Source organism: Lepidochelys kempii, chromosome 4, assembly GCF_965140285.1.
Source record: "Lepidochelys kempii isolate rLepKem1 chromosome 4, rLepKem1.hap1, whole genome shotgun sequence".
NCBI lineage: Eukaryota > Metazoa > Chordata > Testudines > Cheloniidae > Lepidochelys > Lepidochelys kempii.
This window is the reverse complement of record NC_136383.1, coordinates 15008687-15021280: the sequence shown is the minus strand read 5'-3', so window position 1 is coordinate 15021280 and position 12594 is coordinate 15008687. Positions and strand designations below refer to the sequence as shown.

At 43.3% G+C, this 12594-nt stretch overlaps 1 protein-coding gene across 2 annotated transcripts in view; it reads left to right on the top strand.

Moving 5' to 3' along the window:
- Window positions 1-12594, top strand: part of ANTXR2 (ANTXR cell adhesion molecule 2) — a 172098-nt gene that overhangs the window by 87985 nt on the left and 71519 nt on the right. For both annotated transcript variants that reach the window (XM_073340476.2, XM_073340477.2), the window contains 3 exons: window positions 129-170; window positions 3632-3727; window positions 9980-10147. In XM_073340476.2, coding sequence (XP_073196577.1) covers window positions 129-170; window positions 3632-3727; window positions 9980-10147 — 306 coding nt within the window. The remainder of the gene's footprint in view (window positions 1-128; window positions 171-3631; window positions 3728-9979; window positions 10148-12594) is intronic.

Below are 12594 nucleotides of genomic sequence, written 5' to 3'. Positions count from 1 at the left end.
CAGTTTGTGAAGAAACATTGGTGATTCGTAGCGGAACGGTTAACAATTAAGATACTCTATCAGATTTTGAAGGTCACTTGCAGGCTCTGACTGCTGTCACTCATGCTTGTCTTTTGTATTGTTTTTAGGTCATCAAGGATCCTCCACCACCACCTTCAGCTCCAAAAGAGGTACAGTATGAAGGTGTTTGTTGACCTGTACAATAAGACATCATCCTAGCGCACCATCAATTACATTAATTACATTACACCATCCCGTTAAATGTTGCTGTATATTACGAACCAGCTCTTTCCCCCCAGTTGCTGGAGAGAAAAGATGGCACAGTGATTAGGGCATTTTCCTGGCATGTGAGAGACCAAGGTTCAGGTCCCAGATCTGTCACAGACTTCTTCTGTGACCTTGAGGAAGCTGCTTTTGTTGTGCCTCAGTTTTCCATCTGTGAAACAGAGGTAATAGCACTTCCCTACCTCACAGAGAGGTTTGGAGGGTAAACACATCGAAAAGATTTGAGGTCCTCAGATATTACATTGGTGGAGACCATATAAGTACCACAGACCACTAGATACTTTAGCCACAATTCCTCCTTAACCAGCGCCATCCCCTCTTTGGGCTGTATCTGTCCCACCTTTTTAAAAAAACAAATAAAATAATCAAAGGTACTGTATTTTTGATGCTGATAATAATGATACTTGGTGCTTATCCACATGAGATGCCCAGTTTTATTTATTTAAAATAACAATAAAAACCCACTATAACAAGAAACTTGAGGCTTCCTAACAACGAACTATCTTAAGATAACCGTTCATGACATACACTGAATTAACTCAGCCAGACAGTAAATTAAAGCACCAATAAAACCCTTTAACCACCCCCACTCCCCTGTTGTCCACCAGGTACATAGTCTAAACTTCCTCCCAAAATCCTTTTAAATAAATGGCTTTCTGTTGTGTGTGTGCTCTCGCACAGGCCAGGCTGCTAGAATTCTGGGCTGCATCTGACCCACCTTTCTAAAACAAAATAATCCAAGTTACTGTATTTTTGTTGCTGGTAATCGTGATACTTGGTGCTTATCATATGTGCAGAGTTCTGTACAAATAACCAACTACAGATATTGCTCTGTTACTGAATATTAAACTTGTCTTAGAAATGGAGGGCACATGGTAATTCAATGCCTTCGCCTGAGAAAACACAAAAAGACTTCATTAAGGTAAAATTAGGGTTGCAGGCACATACCAGTGTTTTGAATTTATCTCACCTTTGAGGAACATTACAGTAAACACCCCCGCCCTCACCCCAAAGCCCTAAATATTAGAAATCCAGGGAATTCAGTGCTAAGGTGGCCGCTTTCACAAAACCACACAGTCACACACAAATGACAGTTAAGACCCTGATCCTGCAAAGACTTAGGCATATGCTAAGCTTTCTGTAGTGTGAGCCAGCAGGCCTGATTCTCATTTATACAGAGGCCCCTTTTTACCATTCTGGCATTGTAAAAGGGCCTTAAACTAAGCAAAATTGCAGTTAAGAAAAGGTAAAATCCTAGTCAAGACAAGGCAGTTTGTAGTTATTACACAAGTTAGCAGGACAAATTAAAAACTGTTTCATTTTGAAAAACTTTGTTTCAGATTTTTAGGTTTTTTCCCCCCTTTTCTCTCACTTCTTCCCATCGTCTTCTAGTGGGGGGTGGCGGGGAAGTAGGATTTCCACCCCCACCCCCACCCCCTGTGTAAAAAAATTAAAAAAATTGTGCACACAAATGCATGGCTTGGTCGTATATCTGGATAGAAATGGATTATGGGGGGATTCCTGCTCTTGTTACATGTTAAAAATGGCAGATGTTCAAAATTAAAGGCTGTAGACTTTATTATACTTGTATATACCAACAGAAAACAGTTTCAAATAATTGTTGGGGCCAGATGTTCTTGAAAATATTGGACAGCTAGTCCAGGATTTAAGCCATCACTTTCACCATCACTCTTTGATCTGAGTTCTCTGATTTAGAGAGATTCAGCTGAACAAACAAATTTCTTAAGAGGAACTGTAAAAAAGAACGATATGCATTACTTCCAAAATCGATCTGAGAACCCTACATTGCCTTGGGGGCAGAGTTAAGATTGGGATTGTAATTTGAGAATGACTGTCACTTGTGAAAGGGAAACCTTACCTCTGAATTTCCTGGGGTTCTAATTTTTTTCTCCTAACTTATAAGTCACTTAAGCCATTGACAAATGCTTGCAACTTTGACTTCCCTTAACAAAATGTTTTGGTGTTAGAAGTTCCTTCCGTTTGGAATTGTCCGAACATGGGACTGGGGAGGGATGAAAGCTTGGGTTGGTGTCAGATTCTGGTGGCGACATTCTCCCCCTTCTAGTTGGTTTGCTGAGATGTGCAGGAGAAGAGCCTGTCGTTTGTACACTTCCTAATATCTGCAGGAAAAAGGAGATTTTACCAGAGAGGGAATTCCTTTCTGAGGACCTCATGAAGTCTATGGAAGTGGGATGGAAAAGGGACAGCAATGGGGAACCACACTGGAGGATTAGCCTTCTATGCCTGTGGATATCAAGAGCGTCATAGGAGCAAAATCCACTCCTGGGGTATAGAGAAATAGGTCTTGCCTTGGTGAGCACCTTAGGGAATATCCAACAGAATGTCCTTGAGCTGGTATCTGGGTTGAAGGGGTGAGCAGGAGAGCAAGGAGGGCTGCCCCTGAAACTGACTGGATGAATCCAATAAGTTTAATCATCTGCTGTCTGTTCTCAAGAGATGATCTGCCAAAAAAAGGGTGCTACAAGACTCTTCTATCTGTGGATCCCGCCACTGTTCGCAATGTGGCTTCGTGTCCAAGCAGCTTTGGAGAACCTTTGTAGGCTGATTCTGCAACCTTCTGTGCTCTGGATAGCAGACCAGGTCACTCAGTCCTGGGGAAGTGGGTGTTCTAGGAGAATCACGAGTGGGTCTGCACATGGGCCTTGTTTCAGATAAGCATTTAAGTGTAAGTTCTAGCATGTACTTAAGGCAAGCGTGTGCGGCCACAGCTCAGGATCGCTTGGCCCAAACTTCACGTGGGAGACCAGCGGAATGTGTCTGCTACCCACCCTTGGCCTTCACTGAGAGCTGCAGATCTGTTGCAATCAGTCTACTGTAGGCTGTTGATGATTCTGCCTCTCTGTCCTTTGGCTATTGGCCTGGGTTTTGTACAGAGAGCAAAGCCATTTTACTGGAGCAGGCCTGTGTGGCTGAGAATCTGGCTCTTCAAGCACACTATATTTTTAAAAGAGGAAACAATGTTAATGATTTTTCTCTCTGTGTTTTGTTTGTTCTCGTCACTGGAAAGGAGGATAATGGGGTAAATGAGCTCTGATTAGTGGAAAGTCCAGTTTATTAAATGGCTTGAGAATGCTGGTCACGGTTTGGGACACTTCTAATGGTTGCCAGCGATGTTCTTCCGTGTGCAAAAAACGTTTCCAAGGGTGGCCAGATAGCACGTGAAATAATGAAAACTGCCTTTACAATCTGCTACTGTCACATTAGAGCTATATTTAAGTCTGGAAAACTGTTTGTGAACACTAATAAAAGCATGTGCTAGAAAAGAACTTAGTGCAAAAAAAAATGTTTTTGAATTTATGGACAGGAAGAAGAAGAAGATCCCTTGCCTAACAAAAAATGGCCGACAGTGGATGCTTCCTACTATGGAGGACGAGGAGTGGGAGGAATTAAAAGAATGGAGGTTTGTGCTCTGGAAAGAAAGAGAAACAGTGATGCATGAAAATACAAGTTTTCTGAGGTTCAGTTGATGGCAACAAAGTGTGCTGGAAATATAATTGTATCATCTTTGCTTGCTTCCCACTGATATCAGTCTCCTAAAATTTTTACCCTCTAAAAGAATTCTAAGTGTATCTCGGTCGATTATGGAAGAACTGATTTCATTAGTTCCATTTGATCTGAACTCTAAATAGATGCTGAAAGGCATGCGGATTCCATCAAGCTAATGAGGAGGAGAGCGAGAGCCTTTTTGAGTGTTTTGGAAGAAATTGCAGTGTAACATAAGTACTCCAACTGTGGGCCAGCCAAACGCACCAACCATAGTGACATTAAGGAGAGGCTTGATCCGTAAGGAACGCACAGCTACAACAGTGCCTGTCTTTGAAGAGACATGACAGCACCATGTTAATTAAAACAGAATGAAAACTGTGCATCCGTATGGGTATGTCCCTTATGTCACACTTTATAGTTCAGTCAGCCTGTATGGAATTTGCAAGGCAATTTTCTTGTGCATTTTAACATGATTCTAAAAACCAGTCACTATCCAAGGTATCAAAACCACAACGACCCATAACGGGGCCCAGTCCTCCTTGAGCACTCCTGAAGTCTGCTCCTGTAAGTGAGGGCAGAATCAGGGCCTTTGGCAATTCTAAATGATTAGTTTAGAGGAATGTAGGTGGAAAAAATGTTTTATGCAGCACCTTTCAAATCCAAGCTATCTCAGAGGGGTTTACAAAGTACACTCAGGCCTCGATTTACGCTGTGGTTATGTTCTTGAAAAAACACCGTGCAAATAGAAATCGTGTAAACAGATACCAAGGGCCTATGGGAAATAAGGGTTTAGGTTCCATGCTCCCAAGGTGACCTCTCTAATTTATCCGATACAGGTTTTCTTAAAAATATTTTAATGAATTTTAAATTTGCTATTAGCCTTTACTGGTGTTGAGGATGAACTTGAAATTCTGATAATGCTGATGTTGTTGAAGTCAGAACTCTGAGGGTTCACCTGGGGTGTCTGGGAAGGCCGGGGTGTGTGGAGCAGTGGGGTGGGCCCCGACTTTGGATGGGTGGGCAATGGCGGGGGAGGAGAGGCAAGAGGGATGGAGTAGGAAGGATCACCTTCCCTCACCCCTTCCAGACTGCATTGTGGAGGGCCATGGACACTCTGGCCAGGGCCCCCCTCAGGCCAGGCACACACCCGGGGAGCGGGGTCAGGGCACGGGGGCTTGCCCCGCTCCACCCGCCTGGCATTCCAGCTGGGAAGCAGGCAAGCCCGCGTGCCCCGACCCCGCTCCCCAGCTGGAGCGCCGGGTGGGTGGAATGGGGCAAACCCCCACTCCCCGACCCCGGGTCTGCGCCTGGGGCAGGGGTCCCCTGGCCAGAGTGTCCATCACCCCCCACAAGGCCACCTGAAGGGGGTGAGGGGAGGCATCCCCGATCCCTTCTGCCCCATTCCTCCTGCCTCCCCTCCCCCGTCATTGTCCACCCACCCGAAGTCGGGGCCCACCCAAGTGTCCGGGCCTGGTTATGCCACTAATCTGCGCATCTTGGCGACCGTGGTGCACTGTGTAAAAGTGAATCCAAACAGTGTACAAAAACAAAGGGTCACAATTAATTGACTGTGCATAACTGAAACCGTGTAAAAAAATATTGCGTAAATCAAGGCCCGACTGTAATGAATTGGACTCCAGAGTGTGGGTCTGGATTCTCAACTGGGGTCATGGTGCGTCTTCAAAGAAGGTTGCAGAGTTTAAATGATAACATTTTGAAAATGGGGCATTTTCCTATTAAACAGGAACCTAACACCTAATTTAACATAAATACACACGAGTTGCAATTAAAAAGTTTACATTTACCACACAGCAATATTTACTGTTCGAAGTATAGAGAAAAACCAGTTGCATCTCAGATACCCATGTGTGCAACTATGGGCAGATGTTACCTTATTAATAATAAGCACTGTGGACCAGATTTTTAAAGGTATGTAGGTTCCTATCTGCATCTTTAGGTACCTAAATACCTTTAAAAATCTGGCCTTCTCTGCCTAAATTCCCCATCTGTAAAATGGGGATGATAATGCTTCTCTATTCTTACAGCACCTCTGTGAGGCTATGGTCATTATCTGATGTTTGTAAGACAGTGAGGTGCTATGGTGATTGGGCTTATATAAGAATCTAGCTCAATAGATGATAGGACAACGTTTAGAAATCTTCAAGTTAGACAGTAATAGGCCAGTGGTTGTGCTGGTAACAAGAAAGTTGCATCTGTGATTTTTAAACTGTTGCAAAAAGCTGTATGAACAGTCTTAATTCAGTTTTAACCAGGCGTATTTCAGTTTAGCCTGAGTCAGTTAGGAAGTAACTGACAATAAGAGTGCCATGCATCTTTTCCCCTAGTTAACTAAATTGGTTTAAAAGCTGATTTAAGATAAAGGAGAGCAACTTGCTCATGTGGACAAAGTATATTGCAAGCTCTTCAGAGCTGGGATCCTGTTCTTTGCTTGGTCTGCGAGTTGTGTAGTGCACTTCTGGCACTAAATTGCATGCATAATAAATTACAGTAAGTCTTAGCTCAAACACAGGATTTAGTTACAAGACATGTTTTAATTTATAGCTGGAATTTTGGCCAGGACACAGGGCTAAAAGCTGAAATCTTTTTGAAATTATTGTTGAAAACACAAACGTGGTACAGCCATAGTCAAGGCCCTTTTAGGGCCTCTCCTATATGGTACTCAGCCCCTCTTGCCCTCTGTGGGAGCTGAGAGTACTCAGCACCTTGCAGAATTGATCTTTCAGTTACCTTCCCTCTGCACAGCCATGTATGGCAGTGGAGTGTGAGACTTCACCTCTGACTGGTAATATGGGATTCAATGGCCACTGTTAACTGAACAAAGTGGCACAGAATATAGGGCAGGGGAATCCTGACTTTCAGATCATATTAATCGCCCCTTTCTAGTCCATCTGGGGGAGGAGATATCCACCCTTAAACCTTTCACTGGGTCTGGGCTGAATGTTGTCTGTCTGCTGACTCAGGTAGGTGTAATTGTGGAGGTAGGAGGCAAAAGGAAAGATTTCTAGGAAAAGTGAAGGTGAGCTGGTCACGGTGACTCCCGGGAACATTAGGAAGGAGGGTTCTTTTTTACTTGACATTAAATGGGGACACAGAGTTTACTAGAAACTTGGGTAAATTAAGGAAAAATAGGCAAGTTTTTTAATTTAAACATTTAAAATTGAAAAAGACCAAACCCTTAGAGCTTTCTAAAAAGCGTTGTTTCTCCTACTTGATTTATTTTGGTGACATCAGCCCCTGCTGACTCTTCTTTACTGTCACTTCTCTTCTTAAACACTGTTCTTTCTCTGCCCAGTGTCCTGCTGAATCTTTCTAAAATAAAGTTGATACTGTATGGAAGGGCTCTGCCCCTTCATTGCTTCCCCATAGCCTGGTCTGATCTCTGACTCCAGTGTCTGTCTCCTTTTTGCTACTGAATGTGCTACTGCCTCTAACTCGGTCTGTCTCCTCAGCTCCATCCCCCTTTCCTGTCCTCCCTTGCTCCTTGTTTGGCCCCCTACTTCTCTCTTGTCTCTTCTGCTGATAAGCATGTTTTTTATCCTTGTCAAAAAACTCATTTCGCCACTGAACCTGCCCTCACCAAGGTCCTGACAGCCTCCTCCCTGTATGTCATAGAGTCAAGTCTGTGTTCTATTCCTCTGAGTTTCTGTGCTGTTTTCAGTGCATATGGTCATTCAGTCTTCTTCCACTTTCTCTTGTTCCTCTGTTCTCTCCTGATTCTCTTGCAATCCTGTAGGCAGCGCCTTTACTGTTTCCTTAGATGAGGAGGAAAAGATAAGAAGGCAACAATCTTATAGTGACCCACAGTGTGTCGTCTTTCCTCTCCTCTTCTCTTTCTATGTCTACTCTCTCATTAGGCAACTTCATTCACTTCAGCAGTTTCAGGTACAACCTCTCAGCTCATGACTCTCAAATTTACTTCCGTAGCCTTGTCTTCCACCCCTCCAGCCAGCCTCAGACATCTCGGATGTTCTGACATCATTTTGAAATTCATCTCTCCCAGACAAACTTCTGCCTTTGCTCCAAATCCCTTTCCATCACCACAGACGTTCCCCCTGTTCTTCCCATTTTCCAGGGGGTTGTCGTCTGTGTCACCGTAGGGTCCTTTTTCTCATTCCTATTTTCTACCATGTCCATTTCTCACTTTGCCACCAACTCGTTTCCTCTGTTAGGAAGGTCAGATAAGAAGTTGCCTTCCCAGGCAATGCTATTGCTCCTACATGATAGTCCAGCACAGTTTAGCCACCGTTGGCTAACTCTGAGAAGTTCTTCCCAGCTCTGTGTTTCGGAATTGCCTGAAAGTTTTCTGTTGCTGCATTGGCAAGCCCAGCCCACAACAGACTTAAGTTTTCTTATCAAACTGGGTTGTCAGACTCAACAAGTTTCAGGTTCTTCTCAGTGAAGCTATTTTAAGCTGAAGGGAAGATCATTTCTTCTATAAGGAATACACCATCTAGCACTAAATGGTTTTAACAGTGTTTAAAACATGTATTAACGACTTCATCAAAAACACTGTAAAAGTACTGAAAGATACAGAAATGTTTTTATGACTCATAGGGTCTACTTGGAAATGAAAGCCCAGCCTAATATTGCAGTAAGAAGAGTCCCTGTTTTTGTTTTGTTTTGTCCCTAAGTAACCTAGCAGAAAGGTTCAAAGTAATCCCCTGCTCAAGAAATAGCAGCCTGTATTTTACCAGGTGAGTTATTATCATAGAATCATAGAATCATAGAATATCAGGGTTGGAAGGGACCCCAGAAGGTCATCTAGTCCAACCCCCTGCTCAAAGCAGGACCAATTCCCAGTTAAATGATCCCAGCCAGGGCTTTGTCAAGCCTGACCTTAAAAACCTCTAAGGAAGGAGATTCTACCACCTCCCTAGGTAACGCATTCCAGTGTTTCACCACCCTCCTAGTGAAAAAGTTTTTCCTAATATCCAATCTAAACCTCCCCCACTGCAACTTGAGACCATTACTCCTCGTTCTGTCATCTGCAGTAGTCCAAGCATATTAGCGTATGCTTGGACTACCGCATTCACTGCAGTGGGGTTCCACTAATGTAAGTGATAGACTTTGGCTCACTGTTTAAATCATGTTTTTTTCCTCCAAGACATATTTCTTCCTTTGATGGGGCCAGTGTTTCTTCTGTTCTGTATCCTTACAGCATATTGAGTTCACTTTTATATCACAATGCAAATACATGCCTTTCTTACCATAAGCAATAATACAGATTTTCTTTCCATTTGAAATATTCACATATATATTCTATCCAATGTGATGGAGATAAATATGTCATTCACATTTGGCCACTTCATCTGCATCCTGCCCGCTATCTGTCTCCCACAGAACTACTGCTAATATTCCAAACCTCTGAGCAGCTCCAATCAGCTTCCATTTAAAAAAACACTGTTGAAGAAATAGTTCTTTCTTGTCCATAAAAGCTACCATGGGTCTGAGGTTCAGGACGGGTAATAGCCAGTCCTGCGCTGACAGGTTTAAAGTAGATCTCCGAACTTATCTGAAGTAGAAAAGTCAAGTTATCAGAACTAGAGTAGATTTGTACCTTTTAGTAAGGAAAGATTTCCCAAATTTCCAGTGTCACAGCCTTCTTTTGATACATGGTATAACAGTGGTGGGCAACCTGTAGCCTGCCGGGGTAATCTGCTGGCCTGCTGCCAAACAGTTTGTTTACATTTGCACAGTGGCCGTATTTCGCCGTTCCCGGCCAATGGGAGTTGCAGGAAGTGGTGCGGGCCGCAGGGATGTGCTGGCCGCTGCTTCCCGCAGCTCCCATTGGCTGGGAACAGCGAACCACAGCCAATGGGAGCTGTGGGCACCTGTGCAAATGTTAACTAATTGTCTCGCAGCCTGCCAGCAGATTTCCCTAACTGGTCTCAGGTTGCCCACCACTGTGGTACAACCTTCATTTAATATTTTGTTTTACTTTTCCAATATTGAGAATTAGCAAATTATGTTTCAAGACATATCTAGGAGAGCTGGTTAAAATCACGAGACATGTTAGTGAAAATGTTCATGAATTTTTTTCCTCTTTCCCTCCCCCATAAAAAAATTGGAATTAATATTTTTACCCAGTCCTATTATTTAGTACACATATGCCTATATTAATACCGTATATTCTCATTTTGTTTAGGTTCGTTGGGGTGATAAGGGGTCTACAGAAGAAGGTGCTAGGTTAGAAAAAGCCAAAAATGCTGTGGTGAAACTCCCAGACGAACCAGAAGAGCCCTTTCAAGCGAAACCTCCTAAACCCAAGGCTACCTCACAAGCTGCTCAGGAAAAGTGGTATACTCCAATTAAGGTAATCTTTTAATCTTTAAATTAATGTCACTTTGCGGTGTCTTTATATTAAAGGCCATTTTGCAGCCCTTACTCATATCGAGTAGTACCTTACTCCTCAAGTAATCACATTCAAGTAAATTGAACTATTTTGGAGTAAAGTACTACTCAGAGGGAGTAGAGGTGGCAGTATGTGGCCCTTAATTTTACACTTCATTATTCTGCACCAGATTCTGATACTCTTACTCACAATGAATTATCCCTTACACCAGGGATCGGCAACCTTTGGCACGCGGCCTGTCAGGGAAAGCCGCTGTGGGGCCAGGCTGGTTTGTTCATATGCAGCATCAGCAGGTTTAGCCAATCACAGCTCCCACTGGCCACGGTTCACTGCTTCGGGCCAATGGGGGCTGCAGGAAGCAGTGTGAGCTGAGGGATGTGTTGACTGCCGCTTCCCGCAGCCCCCATTGCCCTGGAACGGCAAACCACGGCTAGTGGAAGCTGCAATTGGCTGAACCAGCGAATGCTGCATGTAAACAAATTGGCCCAGCCCACCAGCAGCTTTCCCTGATGGGCCACGTGCCAAAGGTTGCCAATCTCTGCCTTACACCATGAGTAAGGCTAAGATTTAGTCACAGGCAGGCCTGCCGACAGAAATTCAAGGCCCCAGGGCCAGGGCCATCCTGGGGGAGGGCTGGAGGGGGGGGCTGGGCACTGCAGCTCTGGAGGGCCCTAGGACCAGTCCCACCAGCTGCTGCTGCTTGGGCCATCCTTGGGGTCAGCGTCTCCATTTGCTGCTCAGGCAGTCCTTGGGGCCAGTTGCTCGGGCAGTCCTGGGGTCAGCCACACTGGCCGCTGTAGTTGTGGAATTTCATGGGGGTCCCAGAAAGTCACGGAATCCATGACTTCCGTGACAGACTCACAGCCTTAACCATGAGTCCTGAAATCAATGGGACTACTCTTACAGTAAGGTACTACCAACGGAAGAGTATCAGATCATCCCCTTTTATTGATGTTTGCTCTGTTCATTTCACCATACATTTGTCATCTGATGGATTAAAAATCTAAAGCTGTTTGTTTACAGCTTGTAATAGTTTTTCTAAACAATTTGCTGCGTCCAAGATATTCCTGCGGGAAAAAAAGTGAAAAATAAATATAGGCACAGAGTCAACAAGAACAAGAGTCAAGTACAGAAACCTGACTAAAATAAATGAAAGCAAAATAAATGGTTGATGCTAGTAATATTATTGAATAAAGAGATTTCCCTTTGGAGACTGCATGAACCGCCTCCAGCCCAACAGTAACCTTCTTCTCAAAAGCTGGATAGGAGTCTTTGGACATCTTTGATTAAAGTGTGTATAGGCAAATGTCCAGACAGAAAGCATCCAGGTCACATGGCGATTTAATTTAGATGCTCTGGTTTACATAGTAACATGCTTTGGCTGTAAAGTAAACAGAACTTTTCACCAATGCTAACCCCGGGGCACTGGCACGCAAAGCTTTCTTGATACTAGACTTAATTACAGCCCCACAGGGTTCTCAGCATGCATCGTTTCAGTACCGCATTCTCCTAGGGATTAAATAGACTGAAAAGCATATTCTGTAAAATCTGCACAATTTAAATATTTTAAAACATAAATGCTCAAGAAATAGAATGGTTTGGATTCATTTGTATCATGAGTACTATAAAGGGCAGAAAAACAATGCAATGCAAAACAATCAATAGTTTCTTTTTAGTACACTATGAAAATTACCTTTTCAGAAAAAAAAAATCCAAGTACCCAAACCTACTGTACTATGTAAGAGAGTTCATGGACAAGTCAGGCAGGTTGATAGCTACCCATTTTTGTTGCAGAGCATCAGACTTAAAACTTTTCTTTCATTTTGAAAGACTCATCTGCCTTTCTAGTTATTGCTGGTACGCAAATGGGGAACATTTTTGAAACTGGTAATTTCACTTGAAACAGAACATACTTTTTAAATGGGTCAGCTGCAGTTAGCAAACAGAGAAATAAACCATACAAATGGCTAGTCAATCCTGCAAAATATCATCTGACCAGGTCATGTAACCTGGTGAATAATAATAATAAATAAAAATTAATAATTTATAATAGCAAATAGACATACAAGGGGTTCAGGTACCTTGCAGTCAACAATGCAACTGGGGCTCGAACCATCAAGGAGCTGGGCAATGGGAGCTGAGGGTGCTCAGCGCCTTGCAGGACTGGACCATTGAAGAGCGGGTATAGCTCTCCAGGGACCTGGTGAACGGCCTGTTTAGCATCACTCTCAGTTAAGTAAAAAGCTGTTTAATAAAGAAGACTAAAGAAAAAGGTCATCTGAATAAAATAATGCATAAAAATACATAAACAAAAAGCAGTTTATCTTTGTTAGATTATCATGTTTTTTCTTTTAAGGCCTGCCTACAAACAGAAGTTGGGTTTACCGTAAATCAGTTTATAATCCCAT